The sequence below is a fragment of the Oryx dammah genome, unplaced genomic scaffold (assembly GCF_014754425.2).
Source record: "Oryx dammah isolate SB20612 unplaced genomic scaffold, SCBI_Odam_1.1 HiC_scaffold_8, whole genome shotgun sequence".
NCBI classification, from domain to species: Eukaryota; Metazoa; Chordata; class Mammalia; order Artiodactyla; family Bovidae; genus Oryx; species Oryx dammah.
This window is the reverse complement of record NW_024070192.1, coordinates 11,412,686-11,431,535: the sequence shown is the minus strand read 5'-3', so window position 1 is coordinate 11,431,535 and position 18,850 is coordinate 11,412,686. Positions and strand designations below refer to the sequence as shown.

The 18,850-nt window shown below is 58.8% G+C and overlaps 1 protein-coding gene across 2 annotated transcripts in view; it reads left to right on the top strand.

The window, feature by feature from the left end:
• The first annotated feature begins 146 nt into the window (after nt 1-146).
• AATK (apoptosis associated tyrosine kinase) overlaps nt 147-18,850 on the top strand; it is a 39,620-nt gene continuing 20,916 nt past the window's right edge. For both annotated transcript variants that reach the window (XM_040244790.1, XM_040244792.1), the window contains exon 1: nt 147-251. In XM_040244790.1, coding sequence (XP_040100724.1) covers nt 197-251 — 55 coding nt within the window. In that variant the 5' untranslated portion in view covers nt 147-196. The remainder of the gene's footprint in view (nt 252-18,850) is intronic.

The following is an 18,850-nucleotide window of genomic DNA, read 5'->3' as shown; positions in this document are numbered from 1 at the left end:
GTCGCCGCCGCCCGCACCCGCACCCGCACCCCGCCGGCCCCGCGGCTGCGGCTGTGGGTGCTGAGCGGGCGCCGCGGCCAAGGCGCGCTCGCACCTGCGGCGGCCGCTCGGGTGATGGCGCGGTGCGGGCCTCGGGCGTCCTGAGCTGAACGCAGCGCCAGTCGAGGGATGCCAAGCCGCGCTGCTGGCCCTGGCCATGTCGTCGTCCTTCTTCAACCCCAGCTTCGCCTTCAGCTCGCACTTCGACCCTGGTGAGTCCCCTGGCCGCGCCCCTTGCCAGCCCTCTGCCCGCTGCGGCTGCCCCTAACCTGCCTAACTACGGACATACATTGATGCTTCCTGAGCCGCTGGTTTTCTGTTTTGCATGGAAATTAACCCTTTCCTCTCTCTGAGCGGAGCTGCAGACGGAACTGCTTTCCCGCAGGAACCCCTGGAGGCCCGGAGGTGGGCAGGCCTAGGGGTTGGCACCTGCTTGAGGCCTCCAGTAGCCGGGGTGGGCAGTGGGGGCACTGCCTGTCCCTGTGGAAGCTTCGATCTGGTGTATCTGGGTATCTGGGGCAGGAGGGCCTGTGTTGGGCCAGGTGTCCAGGGGAGGAGGCAGCCAGGACTAAGGGCTCCAGGGAGGGGTGGGAGTGTTGCTCCCTCAGGCCCATGGACACCCTCGCTGGGACTAGGGTGGCAGGCTCCTCCCTAGGCTGGGAATGCGTTCTGGAGAGCCCTGCCGGGCCACCCAGCCACCTGCATGGGGAGGTGGGAGCCGTAGTTGACCCATGGGACAGAGCGCGCTGAGCACAGGCTCAGAAGAGATGGGCCTCAGTGGATGCCCAGGCCCTCGGGACAGGGATGAGGCCGGGGTGGCGCTGTCAGAGCTGGCTGCAGGGGACATGGGGCCAGGCCTCTTCCCCCCTTCCCCCAGGCTGGCGGCCCTGGCAGCCTGTTTACCCATGGCTGCCTGACCTCCTGGCAGCAGTGGGCCGCCATGGTGGGCAGTGGGGCCGGGGGCAGCTGAAGGCCTGCCTCCGTCGCCAGAAGGTGGTAGACTTTCTTCCCTCTGCTTTCATAGGCCCCGCCATCCGCCCCCCTCCTTGGCCCTAGTGGGAGATAAGCCCCTGCCCTGGAGCCGTGGCCTAAGGGCCCAGAGTCCCACCCACTTGTCACTGGGGCTCTGGCACAGGCTAATCCAGCCAAAACAAAGCCGGGTGAGCACGTGATGGGCTCTCCTGGGTCTCCCTCCCTGGAGTAGGGCCCAGTTCGTGCAGTGATGCACAGGGTCCCCTGGGTCCGGCCCCATCTGAAGGCATTTGCTCCTGGGGGAGGGGAGCAGACGGCAGGTTTCTCCACTGGACTGAGGATGTGGGTGTCCCTGGCTCAGAAATAACTTCCCAAGGCGACTCCCAGAGCTTGAAGAACATGGAGTCCCAGTGGATGGCCCCCAACCGGGCAGTGACAGCCCTGCTGGACTCTGAGGGTGGGGGTTGGAGGTGGGGGTGGAGGTGGCCCTGCTGAGCAGTCAGTCCCAGGCCCAGAGAGCCTTTTGGGACAGGTATCCAGGTGGCTCCGGGCCAGTGTTCCAGGCAGCGTGGCTCCTGGGCAGCGAGGGTCCAGCCTTGGAACCATAGGTAGGGTGAGTGTGTGTGTGGCAGGACTGACCCAGGGATGGGGGACACCCTCCCCCGTGCCCTGCCTCTTGCACTCTTTGTAGGGCCCAGACCTGCCCTGTGTGAGTGGGTTCAGTACACTCCCCCCCAAACACACACTTGGGTGTGTCCCAGCACGAGACCCTTCCCCCATCTTAGAGAAACAACTAAGCTTGTTCCTCTTGCAAATGTTTCTGTTAACAGCTGTGATCAGTGTAATTATAATGTGTCAGTTTAAGGACTTAGCAGGGGAAAAAGTTGTCAGGAGGCAAGGGGAGGTCTGCTCTTTTCAGGCAGAATGAAGGGGAGAGCCCTGCCCCACTGTGCGAGGGCCCCCCGGGATGGTATAGGTGTGTTGCCTGCTGGGGTGTGGAACTCCAGGGCTCCATGCTGGCCCCCATGTGGGCACTGGGAAGCAGGAGAAGTGGGGTCCTCTGCCCTCCCGCTAAATGCCTAGCATTCAGAGCCCTGCTCCCACCCCTTGGAGTCCCCCTGCCCACCCTTGCTTTCTCGAGTCTCAGTTTTCTCATCTGTAAAAGGGGATAGCAGTGCCTACACCAGGCTCAGTTAGGGGTTAAGCACCCAATGAAAACCTGACCCTCCATGAACACTGGCTGCTCTTTTGGGGGGGATGGTGTATGGAGACAAGGCCACAGTGGCATGTGGCTTTCCTCTGTCCCCAAAGTGGGGAGAGGTGGGTTTTTTTTTTTTTTTTGAGGTTGACTCCTGTCTAAATAGGGACCCTGCTTGGGATCCACCACAGAGGGTAGGGGACAGTCATGTTTGTGGCTATCTCAGAATTTGTTTCTGTGGTCGCTCAACACTCTGGGGTGGACAGAGGGACCCGGCCTGGGCGGAGGGTCCTCACAGTGTCACCAGGCCAGGTTTGTTGCCTACTGACAGTCCTCTGTCCATCATGGATGCTATGGTAGTTCTCCATAGAGGTGGTGACAACGGTGGCACTTATGTAGAGAGTGAAGGGGGCTGCGTTTGAGGCTCTGGCTCTCGGCACGTGCTTGAGTGCAGTATGGGTGCTGGGGGACCTTATTTAAACTCAGCTCCTGCCTGGGCCACCATCACCTATCAGAGATGGCAGGGCAGGGCAGGCCACTGGAGAGGGCCAGGCCCAAGCACGTTCTTCTGAAACCACAGGCTGGTACAGGTGGGCATCTGGAAGGGCTGCCTCTTCTGGGGTTCAGCTTGTCCCACGATATGGGTGACTTTGGGAGATTTCTGGGCAGTCACAGGCCTCTGACCTCAGTACTGTGTGGCCTTGGGCCAGTCACTCAACCTCTCTGAGACTCAGCTCCACACAGGTGAAACTTCACTCTGAGGAGACTGGGTGGGTGGGATATGGAAGCCAAGAACTGAGGGGAGAGGAGGGTGTCATGTGGGAGCCAGAAGCACCTGGGGGGAGCTGGTGGGGGCGTGGCCTTGAGGGGGCGGGGCTTGCCTCTGGCTGGTGCTCTCTGAGGCAGAGGGCCACCCTTGTTTCTCACCTTCTCAAGTCCTGGAGGGGCCGGGTGCAGCCCAGGCCCTCAGCAGGTGCCTGGCAGGCGCAGGCCTCAGTCAGAGCTCTGCAGCCCAGGGCTGGAGCTGTCTTAAGACCCCTGGGGCAAGTAGTGGACCAACCCCTCCCTGATCCCATGGCCCTCTCTGTGCCTCTGGTTCTTCATCTGGAATATTAATCTGGTTCATTAATCTGGAGGTGGGCATTACTGTGGTGCCCACCCCAGAGGGTGACTGGAGTGCTGGGTGCAGGCCAGTCCCCAGGCAGCGCCCGTCAAGGCTGACCTTGGGGCAGGGGTCACTGTGGATCATTTAGGGGGAGTTGGAGTTTGAGGAAACTCATGGAAGCCAAGGCAGCTTCCAGCCTCTTGGTCACGTCCTGCTGCCTGCCCACATTCTTGTCCTGAGCCTGGCTCTGTCGGGAGCACGCTCCACCGGCATTAATGCGTGTGCTGTGCCGGCTCAGGGCTGAGCAGGCTCGGGCTTTGGGGTGAAGGCATTGCTGGGGGACAGGGCACAGGGAGGGCGTTCCGGCCAGGCGTGGTTTGACCTGCATGGGGATGGGTACACTCGGCAACTTGAGTGCTGAGAAGGACCCCAGGAATGAGTTCTTGCGGCCCTGGGGGTCCCGCTCCATGGCTGATGGCCATGCGCTTATGGTAATTCTCAAAATTGGTGGCCCACCGTTCACTGCCTGATGCCAATGGGGCTTGGCTGAAGGCAGATGCTCCCAGACGGTCTTGGCCCAGTGTGGGGAGGGCATCAAGAGCCAACCCTTTGACGTGTGTCACCACCCCTCCCCACGCCCGAGAAAGGCTGGCCCCAGAGTGGAAGCTGCAGCTATTGGGCTGAGTCTGGGGGCGTAGGCCAGCTCAGGGCAGGAGGAAGGTTGCAGTATCCCCAGGGCAATTTCTTTGTATTCTGGAACATTCTCTAGGAAGCCAGACTGTGCCTTTCTCTCAGAGGGGCTGTTTCTCCCCCACGCATCCCTGTGCAGCTTTATACACGCAGGTGCTCAGGCTCACACACGCACTCACACACGTGAAACACACGAATGCTCGCAGATGCCTTCACGTGTGTGTAATGATGCACAGAGCCTAGGCTGGGCTGTGGTCTCCTGGGGGCGGGCGGTCAAGGGCTTGGCTTGGCGGGAAAACCCAATCCATCCTCACCTTTGGCCCTCAGCCTCATCTCTGCTCTCATGTCCGTTGATGGACTGAGCCACCGGGTCCTGGCTGCCTGAGGCTTGGGGAGCCTGGAGCCGTCCCTCCCGGTGGCTGGGCCTGAAGGACTCCCTGCTGTCACCCAGCTACCTTTTTCCAGGGTGGGCCAAGCCTTGGCTCCTCCACCTGCCGTCACTGTCCTTGAGCATGTCTGCTGGTTCTCCATCCTCCTAATGCCCTACCTTCCCTAGGTGAGGGCGCCTGGGTGGAATGCGTGTGTGTGTGCCAAGTCGCTTCAGTTGTGTTAGACTCTGCAACCCTATAGCCTGCTAGGCTCCTCTGTCCATGGGATTCTTTCTCCAGACAAGAATGCTGGAGTGCGTTGCCATGACCTCTTCCAGGAGATCTTCGTGACCCAGGGGTCGAACCCATGTCCCTTATGTCTCCTGCACTGGCAGGCAGGTTCTTTGCTGCTAGTGCCACCTGGGAAGCCCCTGGGTGGAACAGTATTCCCCCAGATTCATGCCCACCTGGAGTCTCAGGGTGGGACCTTGTTTGTAAACACGGCATTTGGAGCTGTTGCAAGTTAAGATGGAGCCATCCTGGCTTCATCGCTCAGTCGTGTCCAACTCTTTGTGACCATGGACTGTAGCCCACCAGGCTCCTCTGTCCATGGGATTCTCCAGGCAAGAATACTCGAGGGGGTTGCCATGCCCTCCTCCAGGGGATCTTGCCAACCCAGGGCTCCCGCATTGCATATGGCTTCTTTACCATCTGAGCCACCAGGGAAGCCCCTCATCCTGGCTTCAGTTCAGTTCAGTCGCTCAGTCGTGTCTGACTCTTTGTGACCCCATGAATCGCAGCACGCCAGGCCTCCCTGTCCATCACCAACTCCCGGAGTTCACTCAGACTCGCGTCCATCGAGTCAGTGATGCCATCCAGCCATCTCATCCTCTGTCGTCCCCTTCTCCTCCTGCCTCCAATCCCTCCCAGCTTAGGGAAGCCTAAATCTATGGCTGGGGTCCTTCCAAGAGAGCTGGGGGAGACTCGGGAGAGACGAGGATGTCCTGTGCCCTGTGATGATGGAGGCAAAGTGGGCTGATGCAGCCATGAGTCAAGGAAGGCCTGAAACTGGGAGAGGCGGGAAGGGTCGTACCCTGGAGCCTCTGGAGGGAGCGTGGCCCTCTCATGGGATGTCCGGCCTCCGAGCATCAGACAGTCCTGTGCGCTGAGGCCCCAGTCTATGGCACATTTTGACAGCAGCCCCAGGGCACTCCTGCAGGGCAGCTCTGAGCCCCACGGGGCCTGGGCCAGGGCTGAGCCTGCCTCTGCCTTCATGCCAGCCTCCATCTCCTCTGTGTAAACTGGGCCAGCCCTGCCCACCTGGAGGCGTCTTTGGAAGCAAGCGAGGGAACATGTGTGTTCACTAGACCGCGGTGATGGGAGGCAGCCTCGGCCTGGACCAGCGCGCCCTCCTCTGGGCACCTTGGGCCTCGCTCTCCAGCCTCTGGTTGCCTCTCGCAGAGGAACCAGCACCAGCAGGACAGGCGGCTGTGGCCTCCCCACCCCCGGCAGAGGAAGCCGGCAAAGGAAATGAGGGCAGCAGACGCCGGGCCGGAGCCAGCTCCCAGGCGGCCTGTCTGGCACGGCGCGGTAGGCAGTGTCCACGCCGGGTCCCTGCCTTCCTCCACCAGGGTCAGGCTGGGGGGCCGGGGCCAGGGGCCCCGTGCTTGGGGAAGGTCTGCGAGGGGCGACTCTGGGGTTAGACCAGCAGTCGGAGCCACGCGGGAGCAGCCACCCAGAGCTGGGTATGTGGGGGTTTCTGGAGGCCTGTGGGTTCCCCACAGCCAGCCTGGGGTTGGGGGGCAGTGAGCAGACGGGGGCTTGTACTCGAGAGGCCTCCAGTCCCTGCTCCGGCTCTGCCAGAGGAAGCGGTGGGACAGGAATGAACATGGCCAGGGCAGGGGGCGGTGCTGGGTGGCCCGGGGGGCACTTGTTGTGGGGTGTGTGGAGAGGTGGCAGGGTAAGGGCCAGCATCTGAAGGCTGGGGCAGAGTCGCCTCTCCTGGTGGGATGTGGCCGAGCCTGGTGTTGCTCACTCCTGGTGAAGTGCACTGGTGCCTTCTCGTCCTGCTGGGACGGGGAGTGGGCGTGTGGGCCAGCTGGCCATGGGTGGCCAGGGATACAGCCTGCCTGTTCTAGGAGCCAGGGCAGGGGTAGGGGACCTGAGCCCCAGACCCGGGCTCTGCGGAGGTCACCACGTGCTGAGGCTGGCGTGGGAGATGGGCAGCAGTATGATGTTTCGGATGCCGTCAGGCACCACGGGGGGTCTTTCTACGGGTGGGGTCATTGTGGAGAGGGTCCTGCAGGGCTCACGTTCTGCTCCTGCCGTTGTAAAATTCTGAATGATTTCACACTGGGCCTTCAGATTCTGACGGGTTTGGTTTCCCAGGTGGCGGCGCTAGTGGTTAAGAACTCACCTGCCAGTGCAGCAGACATAAAGATATGGGTTCGATCCCTGGGTCGGGAAGATCCCCTGGAGGAGGGCATGGCAACCCATTCCAGTATTCTTACCTGAGGAACCCCGTGGACAGAGGAGCCTGGCGGACTGCAGTCCATGGGGTCCCAGAGAGTTGGACACGACTGATCGACTTAGCACGCGTGCACGCTGCAGATTGTGCGCTTGTCCTGCTTGGGGACACCTGTCCAGTCCTAGGATTCACTTGGGAGGGCCCCGGGCAGGCGATCACTCGTGGGGCCGTGGTGCCCGTGTCATAGGCTGGTTCCCGTCTTCCTGGTGGGAAGCTGCTGTGATCCCAGGTCAGTGGTTTGGCTCCGCTAGCTGTGAGGCCCACCTGGATGTCCCGGGACTACCCTGGGAAGAAGGAATCCCACTTTGAGGGGATGCCGCGCACACAGGGTGTACATACGAATGCATTTCACTGGTCCTGCTGGTCCTCACCCCCGAGGTCGCTCCCTGCTGACGGTGAAACGCCAGGCTCTCGGCCCAGCCATCGACGGACACAGCCTTCTGTCCAGCTCTGGGCATCCTAGCGCCGTATCTTCCTGTCTGTCCAGGCTTTATTGAGAGATGATTCCTGTATCGTACGATTCATCCACTTCCAGTGTGGTTTTCACTGTACACACAGACACGTCTGGCCGTGACCACGGTTCAGAACACTTCTGTCCCCCTCGGGAAAGCCCCACACCCACCAGCTGCCCCTCGTCTGCTCTGCGTCTCTGGAGGTCACCCATCTGGACATTTCCTACCCGCGGGCATGCAGCTCAGGGTCATCTGTGTCTCTCTCCACATGGTTCTATGGTGGGAATGAGGGGAGTGGGCCTGGATCCGGGGGTGGCTTTTGTGGAAACTGAAGGTGGGGCCATCCCATGCAGACCCTTGCCCAGCACTCAGCCTCTCGGCCCTGTCCCCTGAGCCTTCCGGGAGCACCACGGGGCAGCCTGACTCACCTTTCCCCCCAGCCTGACTCACACTTGAGGAGACGCCTCGAGTGCCCTTCTGGGAGCTTGCTGGCTGTTTGCAGTCATCGTCTGGGATTGCCCGTGGGAGCCAGGCCTGCCTGGCTGTGGGTGGCATTTATATGCTCTGGAGCCAAGCCCTTGGTCAGAGATGGGCATTGGGATGGCATTTCCACATCTTCACCATCTCTCTGGTCTGGGGCCCTAGTAGCTGCAGGGTGTGTAGGCGCCGCTGGCGTGAGTCTTTCCCAACCCTGTGCTCAGTGGCGTCAGATTGGTGGGTTGAGAGGGGCTGTGGTGGGAGAATTTGCACCCCAGGAGCCTGCAAAGGCTCCACGTTGGAAATCCCCTTCTGTCTCTTTTTTCCAGAAAGCTGGTTGTTAAGCATTATGAGAAAATCAGGGGTGTAGGCCAGTTTTTTGTTTTTTTAAAAAATATTTATTTATTTGGCTGGTTCTTAGTTGCAGTGTGTGGAATCTTTCACTGTGGCATGCTAACTCTGAGTTGTGGCATGTGGGATCTGACGGGAGGTCGAACCTGGGACCCCTGCATTGGGAGCACAGTCCTAGCCACTGGACCATCAGAGAAGTCCCTAGGCTAGCTTATTAACCCCAGGAAGCCACCTGGAATCGTTTTGACATGAGGCAGGCATCCCCAAGAGGCAGTTTCTGGCCCCTGGGGATGAATGACTTAGAGGGATGGTCCTGCTTCCTCTTGGGGCCACTCAGCCTGGAGGGAGCCCCTGGGTGGGGCCTGCTTGGGCGCGCAGGGCCAGGGCCTGAATAGTCCTGCTCACAGCTGAGGCCACACCTGGCCTGGGCCCTGCCCTGCCGTCCTGCTTCCCCAGCTCGCCTCACACTACTTTCTGCCCCGCAGTGGGGTCCAGGCAGAAACTTGGAAACCAGGATGGCAGGAAGTTCTGGGCTTGGGCTGCCCACCCCTCCCTGAGCAGCTGGTAGTGGAGTGGGAGCCAGAGCATCAGATTCTGTTTTATTTTTCCTTCTCGTGTCGGGTGGTCCTGCAAGTCCTCTCTAAGACTCACTGTGGCTGCGGTGTGTTCCTGTGATGTCTCCTGGGTCTGGCGATGCGCCGGGTCTGAGCCTCGCCACCTCCAGCTTCTGCCCGGCTGCTCCCTGGATGCTCCCCGACCCAGCCTTGTGAGAGGGACTCCTTCGTCTGACTCTGGACCCTCAGGGTGACCTCATGCCCCGCAGGTGTCAGGGTAGGGTCCCCAAGTGAGCAGGATGGGCAGGTCTCACCCTCCCAGGGCATTGTCCTCAGGCCCCTGCAGGGTTGCGGAGGGACCAGCGGGGAAGCAGTTTGGTGGCAGTAGCCCTGGGAACAGAGAGACAGGGACGTAGGGGGCAGTATGTGGGTGGGAGTGGGTGAGCACGTGTGTAAACGTGTGAGTGCATGTGCGCATACATGTGCGTGAGTGTGAGGATGTGGGGGCGTGTGTGTGTGTCCTCTCCCTGTTTCTCTGGGGGGAGGCCCAGGCCCCTGGCTCTCCTCTGCCCCTGGGGGGTGAGACCCCTTGGGCTCCCTCTTAGGCTCTGGGTGATGTTGTAGCTCCTGACCCTGCTGGATGGCAGGAGCAGGGCTGACACCTGTCATGACTGTCCAGCCACCTAAGCTAAGGGTCTGTGGTCCAGGGCTGAGGAAGGAGCCCTCCTGTGTGGGCAGCTGCCGTGACCCATGTGACCCGTGGCTGCCGCAGGGTGGTCCCTCCCAGCTGCTTTTTCTCGTGTCCATGGACTTTGCTGGGTCTGGATCCCTCAATTCAGGTTGATTCTTAAGCCGACAGAGCAGCTGCATCCACTTAGCTGCCAGACACCTGACTTCCCTTCCCTGGAGGAAGCAGTGCCCCTCACCTTCCAGCTCTCCTCTCAGTCCTTGGGGTGCGAGACCATCTGGATTACCTGCTCACCTGCCCCTTCCCTCTGTCCTTGCAGCAGTGGCGTCCAAACCTGTCTCTGTACATTAGGCCATCCAGACTAGGCGGTGAGGGGGTCTGGAAGGTTCTAGGGTAGGGGCAGGGGGGCACAGCTTCCCCACCCAAGTGCCCCTTGGGCCCCTCTCACCTGCTGGGGATGGAGTCGGGGCAGCTGTGGAGGTGGGGGCGCTGCATCCCTGCTCAGAGCCGTATCCTGAGATGGGGTGGGTGAACCTGGGGGAGTGTCTATCAGCTGGGACTGCGGGCTGTCCATGACTGCCCCTGATGCAGTGCCAGCTCTTGGGGTGCGGGCCTCCTGCAGATGCGCCTTCATCCAGGGAGGCCCCCGGGGAGGCGGGGATGCTGGGGCCCAGCGACCAGTGCGTCCGAGCTGGCAGGGCTCTGAGTTCAGTTGCCAGTGTCCTTTCGTTTCTCTACCTGCCCACAGACATCTGGGGGAGGGAGGAGCAAGGACACAGATGGGTTGGGCCTGGGAACTGCCTCGGAGGCTCCACACAAGCGCAGTGACCTGCTTTCCTTCCTCTTCTAGGCAGAGGGCCGCTGCGTCCCCATCTGAGGATTCTGTTCCTCTTGGGAGGAACTTCCATGTCTGAGCCCTTGGCCAAACCTTTGCCAAGAAACTGCCCCATGGGCCCCCTGGTGCTGGATGCGCCTTCCGGATGGCTTGTGGGGTATGGACACCCCTCCTGCTGGCCCTGTCCTGCAAGCCCTAGGCTCTTGCTCCTTGCCTCAGCTGGGGTTGGGAGGTGGGGCACCAGGGACAGCTGCTGGGCTCCTGGTGGTCTGGGCAGGCCGAGCTCCTCCCCTCCCGCTGTCTATTTGCCGCAGCCTCGTAACTCAGAGGCGCCTGCCTGGTTGCACAGCTCCTTCCTGTACAAGATCCTGTTTGCATCACTGGGCTTGGGGGGCAGGGGCAGTGGGTCAGCATGTCACCCAGGGGATGCTGGTGACACCTGCTGGTGACGCTGAGGTGAGCCCCTATCGGCTGCACCTGCACCAGGCAGGGAGGCTGGGCCACTGGAAATACTGGGGTGCATGGATGTCTTGCTGAAGCCAGGCTCACTGTTTGGGATTGGTGGAAAGGAGCTCTGGGGGGAGCAGTGGGTCATCTAGGGGCATGTTGGGGGTACCCACTCTTGGGGGCCATCAGGGTTGGCACACCCCTGACTTGGTCTCTACAGGTGTCAGACTGCTAATTAACTTTTTTAATTGAGGTGAAATTCATGTGACATTCATATGCGTGCATGCTAAGTTGCTTTGTTCATGTCCGACTCTTTGTGATCCTATGGACTGTAACCCACCAGGCTCCCCTTTCCATGGGATTCTCCAGGCAAGAATTCTGGAGTGGGTTGCCATTTCCTTCTCCAGGGAGTCTTCCTGACCCAAGGATAGAACCCGTGTCTCTTAAGTCTCCTACATTGGCAGGTGGGTTTGTAACTAGCGCCACCTGGGAAGCCCTAAATTCATATGACGTGAAATGAACCACTTTGTAGGGTATGGTCCAGTGTTAGTACATTCATGGGGCTGTGCAGCTTCCATCTCTATTTCCAGAGCCTCCCATCACCCTGTGCCACTCCAGTGCCCCCAGCCCCTGCCCGCTGGACTTGCTTGTTCTGGACACACGGTGCCGTGGAGGAGCTGTAGAAATCACCCATCCTGCATCAGCTGTGCTGGGGTCCCTCTTCTCACATCCTCACCAACACTGGTTATTGTCTGCTTTAACGATCATGGCCATCCTAGTGGCTCAGATGGCTCACTTATTTTTCAGAGTGGTGGCCAGGCCCCTCCCAGCAGACTGGAAGACCGAGGCATGAGGCTAACTGGAAATGCTTCCTGAGTGCATGTGTCTTAGGCTCCCAGAGATGTTGAGATCGAGCCAAGCTGAGGGTACATCGAGGGTGAAGGAGCAGCAGGGGAATGGCCACCAAAGGGCAGGCAGGCAGGCAGAGGGCTCGGCGAGGACTTGGGTGGTGCTTTTGAAAGATGGCTTCAGTCCTGGGTGAAGAATCTCCTGGAAGCCACAGAGCCCCAAGGAGTTTGGGCAGGATCGGGCTGTGGGTTGGAACTCAGTGGCCTCAGCGGGGCTGGACTTGGGCAGTGGACAAGAGGGATCCAGAGGCAGCTGGGGTATCCCACTTGGGGAAGGGATGGGAGGGACCCAGGGAGTGGGTTTGCCTTGAGGTGGACGTGGATTTTATGCTGTGTTTGGTTTGAGATGCCCCAGAACACCCAAGGGAAGGGCCGGGGCCAGGTGGCCACTGGGGTCTGGGACCCGAGGAAACTGGGGACCAGGGTAGGAGGTGGGATTGGAGTTGGCCCTGATGGGGTCAGGGAAGGGGTGTAGGCCCAGCCTGGGCCCACTTGGGGAGGAGGAGGAAGGGGTCCAGCCAAGAACAGTGAAGGGAGTGGCTGAGAAGGTAGAGGGTGTGGGGGCCATCCCAGGACCCAGAACACAGCCCAACCTGCTGTCCTTCCTGCACTCTGGCCTTGAGATGAGGCCACAAACAGAGACCCTTCGAGTGGGTCCACTGACCCCAGGATGGCTGGAATCTCTGATCCTTCTCTTGGCTGATCAAGACCACCTCCACCTTCCACGTCTGTGTCCCTGGGGAAACCTTGCTTACCTCCAGCCAGGGAGGCTCCTCTGGGTGGGGGTTGAGTGTGGGAGTGGGGGACAGAAAGAGACCTGTAGAGACCCAGGACCCTGGGACATCAGAACAAGGTCTGGGCTCTAGTCTGTGTATGCTGAGGCCGTGGGGGTCTTTAAAGATGGGAGTGATGGGGATAGGCGTGGGTGATAATTAAATAAAATTATACACATCTGATTCTAGACGTAGTACATGCTTATTGTAGAAAATCTGAAAACTGCAGACAAGAAGGTATTAACCACCCAGAATTCTACCACCCAAGACAACAGCCACTGTTCACATTTTGAATTATTTTCTTCCAGGTTTTTTTTTTTTACATGGTTGTGATCAGGATTTATAAACAATTCTATGTCCTGCCTCTTGTTTTCAGCTTTACTGAGGTATAATAGAAACAGACTAAACTGCACATGTTTAAAGTATGGGATTTGATGGATTTTGGTGTAGAGATATGTCAAAACTCATGAAATATATTTATTTGGGAGACCCCATGAACCCTTGACCCTATAGTCAAATAACAAGCATTTGCTTTGAGGCCAATTGTTTCCTTGTGTATCCTCCCCTTTAAAAAGAAAATACTTACTTATTTAGGCTGCGCTGGGTCTTAGTTACATCATGTGAGATCTGTTGCAGTTCCAGGGCTTAGCTGTTCCCTGGGCATGTGGGATCTTTGTTCCCTGATGAGGGATCAAACTCACCTCCCCTGCATTGCAAGGCAGATTCTTAACCCTGGATCACCAGGGAAATTCCCTTCCTTTTTAAAAATTAGCACAAAGTCGTTATTTCCTTGTTTGTTTAAAACATTTCCTTAAATTCACTCTCTATGGCTTCTTTTGCAGATGTACCATTGTTTTTTTTTATTGAATCCTTCTTTTATTGTGACTATTTAGGCTGTCTTTTACTCTTATAAACACCACTGCAAGGAACATCTCTGTGAGATGTGATTCCTGCCTGCGTCATTAACATGCTCCTTCCTTTGTTTTTATTCTGGATTTGTGTGCCATCCGGGCTGCTCTCTCATTTGAATTCCCAGACTGGGAATTACTTGGCCCGGGAGTTGGCAGGTCTCCCAGGGCCTTCTTGCACAAGTTGCTTTCTAAAGGCTGCTCTGACTTATATCCACCAGGGCGTCTGGGTAGCTAGCTGGTCCTGGTGTGCGGGCTTTGGCCAGACACCAACTTCTAAGAACTCCTGTGGTCGGGAAGCCGATATCCGGTGTGTTTTCATTTCTTTGATTATGGATGAGGCTGCTCATTTTCTTGTGGACTAGACAGACTGTATTTCCTTGTTTGTGGCCGACTGTGTGTAGTTTGCTTGTGTATGTTTTGAGATCTTAAAGTATTTTTATATTTTGTTCATTGTGTTCCCCCAAAAGTAGTAACGTCAGTCTTTGACAAATTTTCCATCAATCATTCTTCCTGGTTTGTTGTTTGCCTTTAATTTGGAGCTCTATGGGGCTTCCCTGATAGGAAAGAATACGCCTGCAATGAAGGAGACCCTGGTTCGATTCCTGGGTTGGGAAGATCTGCTAGAGAAGGGATAGGCTACCCACCCCAGTATTCTTGGGCTTCCCTTGCGGTTCAGCTGATAAAGAATCCACCCGCAGTGCGGGAGACATGTGTTCGATCCCTGGGTTGGGGAAGATCCCCTGCAGAAGGGAAAGGCTACCCATTCCAGTACTCTGGCCTGGAGAATTCCATGGGCTGTATAGTCCATGGGGTTGCAAGGAGTCAGACACTACTGAGCCACTTTCACTTATGGAACATACATTTTTATGTGGCCAAACCCGTTGATCTTTCATGATGCCTTCCATTGCTTTCAGCTTAAAAATCCCTCTCCATGAAGAAGGCTGATATTTACCTACTTTTTCTCAGATGCTATAATTTGACTCACTGATGTCGTATCTGAAGTTATTCTGGAGTGTGGTCTGAGACGAGACAGCTGATTTCCCTGGCCTGCTCAAGTCACGGGGCCAGGTGTTCTGTGCCGGTGGGGCTGGGCCTGGCTCTGGGCTGTGATTCTGTTCCTCACCTGTTGGCCCATCTCTGCCGCAGAACCATGTGGTTTTAATGATTGTAGCTTTTAGGCATGTTAAGACCTAGAAAGGCAAGATGCCTCTCTCTGCACATTTTCTAGCTTTTCTCTTCTGTTGAGAGCTTTGTCTTTTACAAGGCTGTGGATCTCGTTGACGGGTGCCTGGGAGGGGATCAGGGAGGTGGGGTGACCCAGGTCACGTGGCAGAGCCCTCTCGTGGACTCCACTCATCTGACTTTATCCCTACTCATGGGCAGTGCAAGTCACTCTTTTTTAACTCCTTTTTTTTTTAAATTATTTTTTAAAATTTTGACTGTGCCATGCAGCTTTGGGATCTTTGTTCCCTGGCCAAGGATTGGAACCCAGGTCCCCCCAGCAACAAAGTGCCAAGTCCCCACCCCTGGACTGCCAGGGAATTCCCACAAGTTGCTTCTTTTACCAGAAGCCTGGCCTGGCCCCTGGTTCCGGAGCGGCACCATACCCCACAGATGCTCTGTCCCCATCTTCCTGCCAGCCCCCCAGAGCCCTCCCTGGAGACAGACAGGCCAGGACCAGAGAACGCCAGCTCTGAGGGCTGTTCACCAGAAGGGCACTGACAGCCATCTGCTCAGGGGAGCACCCCTCCTGTGCCGTTTGCAGGGGCGGGTCCCCCAAAACAGAACCTCCAGTGTGGGCCGTGGGAGGACCTGCTTTCTGCTAGGTATCCTCCCAAGGGACTCCCAGATCCTGGCCCTGCAGCCCCCACCCCAGGTTAAACCAGGCTCCCTCCTTCCTCCCCTTCCACGTGCATCCACTAAGGGCCAAGGGTGGGTGTGACTCGTGCCCAGTCCTGGACCCCAGACCCCGCTCCTGCCCCTTACTTACCTGCCCCCCCAGCAGGATTGGACTGGTCCTGGGGAGGGCCTGTCACATGGCAGGTGTTACTGTCATGCACTTGAGGGACAGGGCAGGGGCAGTGTCCCAGAGGCAACACCTGGCAGGCTTTATGAGGGGCTATGGGATGTCCAGGAGGCAAAGAGGGCCTGGGGACACAGGACCTTGGTCCTGGGGGGTCTCCAGGCCCACCTGTCTCCCCTGGGTTCCCTACCCCAGTTGCGGGCCCTTGAGCTGATCTGGGGGGCAGCAGAGAAGATACAGGAGCGGGGAATCCTCAAAGGAATGTGTTGAACTTGAAAACAGAGCAGGAAAAGCAGAAAGGGGGACGGGGGAGGGAAAGGAGGGGTGGAGGCCCATTGGTGGACCCAGGGTCCCTGCTCTGGGAGATGTGCCTGGCTGCAGCTGCATGGGGGCCTGTCACCCTGAAACAGGCTGTAGTCAGACCCCTATGTGTGCCTGGCTGAGTGGTGGTGGGGTGGGGCCAGAGAAGGGTAGTTCTAAGCGGGATGCTGGGTGGTGGGAGTGAGATCGGACCCAGGAGGCCTTGGGGGGGTCCTCTCTGAGACCCCATTTGCTCATCATAAACTGGAAAGTGGCCCTTCCTGGCAGGGAAGGCATCCCTGGGAGACTGTTGGGACACCCAGTAAGCATGAGTCACTATTCCTAAGCGTGGCCGTGCAGTTTTACAGAATATGGTCCTTCCTTGGAAATGGCTGGGCGGCACCTGGCAGTACTCAGGCCTCCAGCTGGTGATGAGGGCAGGGTCCCGTCTGAGTGGCAGAGGCTGATGGAAGCCATGGGCTTGCTGGGTCTACAGGGAGTTTGCTGTCTGTGGTGCTTCTGCAGTGGATGGAATTATTATTTTTAAAACGGATAATGAGACAGGGTTCACAGCTATCAGTCGCCCACCCTGGAGGGCAAGGCTGAGACAGGATCTCAGCCCAAGGGGTAGCCAGGGACATGGGGCAGATCAGGCCTGCTTGCAGCTCTGGCCCGGACACTGGCTGTGTGTGTGGGTGTTGTGGGGGGCTGGCGGGTGCCAGAGGTGAGCTGGTGAGCATTTGCTACCCCCCAGGGTGTGGACGCTCCCTCCCTACTGCCCTAGGCAGGCAGATGGGCAGGTGCAGAGCAGGTGCAGGGGGCTCAGACAGCAGGCATGCAAGGATTCAAAGAGCCAGCAGGGGGCACCAAGGGGGAGCAGGCGCCAGGGTGTGGGCACCCCCTCCCTACTGCCCGAGGCAGGCAGACGGGGCAGGGCGCCTCTGGCTCCACACGCGCCACGTTTGTTGTGATTGTTAACAGGCGTTTGTATTGCAGGATGGCGGCTTTTACAACCTCTGTGTTTTACACAGAGGAGCTGGACTCTCACTCCCTTCCCATGTGAATTTATCTGAGTAAATAGAGCCTTAATCACAACAAAAAGGAGCTGCTCTTACTCCTAGAAACATGGCCCCTGCTGCTGGGGAGGTGGGCTGGCAGCTGCGCTCAGGGAGCCCTGGCCCCAGAGACGCCCGCCTCCGCCCCCCCGCCGTGAGGTTTCCTTCCAGAATCCCTGCCCAGCACCTGCCTCTTCCAGGCCTACAGGCTGCCATGGCCCCTCCAGGGGTTTGGGCCCAGGGTCTGCCCTGTGCTCTCAGCCACCCACAAATACTGCTTCTCCCTGTGATGTCACCGCTCTGTTCCCAGTGTCCAGAGCGGGCAGGGGTCCTGGCTCGGGGCCCTAGGCTCCTGTCTGTAGCTTTCTCACCCTGGCTTCTTTGTTTGGGTGAAGACAGGCAGGCTGTGTGCCTGTCTGGTGACCTTAGCTGCAAGTGCTCCGGAGGGGAAAGGGACTGGTTCATGCGAGTGAGCCCTACAACGGTGGAGGGGTGTGTGCAGACACCCACGGTCGCTTGGCAGGAACCTCGTCCGTGGGGTTGACTTGCCACCCAGCCTCCTCCCGGTGAAGGGCTTCTCTAGCCACCTGTCCCTGGTAAAGCAGCTCAGATCGAGGCCTTCTGCCCTGCCCAGAGCGGCTCTGATGGGGACCACCTGGCCCTGCTTAAAGCGGCTCAGTTTGAGGCCACCTGGCCCTGCCCAGGGTGGCTCAGATGAAGGAAGCTTGCAGAGCAGCTCTGGTGTCACGGGCTGCTGGGGATTGGGGAGGAGGCTCCAGGGACTGAATGGGGCACACGGCGAGTGAGTGGACCCCGGAGACCCTGGAAGGCAGGGTCCAGGGTTCAGGAGGCAGGCATGAGTCGAAGCCGTGAGAGCCTCACCCCACTCCGTGGGGGCCACACCCTGTGCGTGTCCTGGCCCTGCCTTGGTGGCGCTGAGGCTTAGACACAGCCAGGAGGAGATCTGCGTAGCCCCAGGGCAGACCTGGGCAGTGAAATGGACCCTAAGAGAGAACTTTCCAGCACTCAGCCATCCTGCTGTCCTGCCAGCCTTGCCCTGTGTGTGCTGAGAGAGCCCTCCCCCATCCCAGCTGGATGGAGATTGGGGAAGTGGAGCCTGAAGGGGCTCTGGGATCTGGGTGCCCGTGGGGGCTACGTTTCCTGCCTGGAGGTGGGCAGGTGCAGGGGTGGGGGGCTCACTGAATGGGGTACAACCAAGGGCTCAGGCCGCAGGGCCACCCCCGACCACTCCCAGCTGATCTCGGTGGTCTGAACTTCACCTGGGTCTGCAGGTTTGTTTGTTTGTTTTAAATTTAATTAAAAAAATTTTTGGCTGCGCCGGGTCTTCGTTGCTGTTTGCAGGCTTTCTCTAGTTGCGATGAGTGGAGGCTATGCTTCGTTGCGGTGCCCGGGCTTCTCACTGCGCTGGCTTCTCTCGTTCCAGAGCACGGGCTCTAGACACGCGGGCTTCAGTGGCTGCGACACGTGGACTCGAGTGTGCCAGGAGTGCTGGTGCAGGGGCTCAGCTGCTCTGGCGTGAGGGATCGAATCCGCGTCCCCAGCACTGGCAGGCCGATTCTCAGCCACTGGGCTTCCGGGAAGGTCCCATCTGTGGGTTATTTTTATAATCTTGGCGGGCCCTCTGGGCAGGAGTGTGCCCTCTGCTCAGCCAGTATTGTGCCTTTCAGCCCCCCCTTCAACCCTTTGCCTGGGGCTGGACTGAAGTGGCGGAGGGCAGGGGGCACTCTACTGCACGCTCAGGGTCAGGTGGCTCCATTTCCAGACGAGGAAGCTGAGGCTCAGGGCCCCACAGCTGGTGCGGGGCAGGGCTTCCAGCCCAGGGGAGCCCTGCTGCACCGACTGCTGTCCTGCCTGTCCCTCCCAGCCTGGTTTGGAGCTGTCCCAGCCCAGCCTGGGGAGGGTGAGCAAGTGGCCTCTTCCCACCACAACCCGGAGCCCCCTCATACTGGTACAAGGTCATGAGGGTATACAGACACGTCAGGTGCCAATCTCCGGTGGGGAGGACAAAAGGGCTGGGCCCCACAGTGCTGAGTGCTGCAGAAGACAGGGGAGGCTTCTCAGGGAGCTCGTCTTCCTCTGCCCAGCAGGTCCCCTGTCACCCCTGGCCCTGGCCGCCCCCTTCCTGGAGCTGCACTGGGTACCCTAGCCTGCGGGCC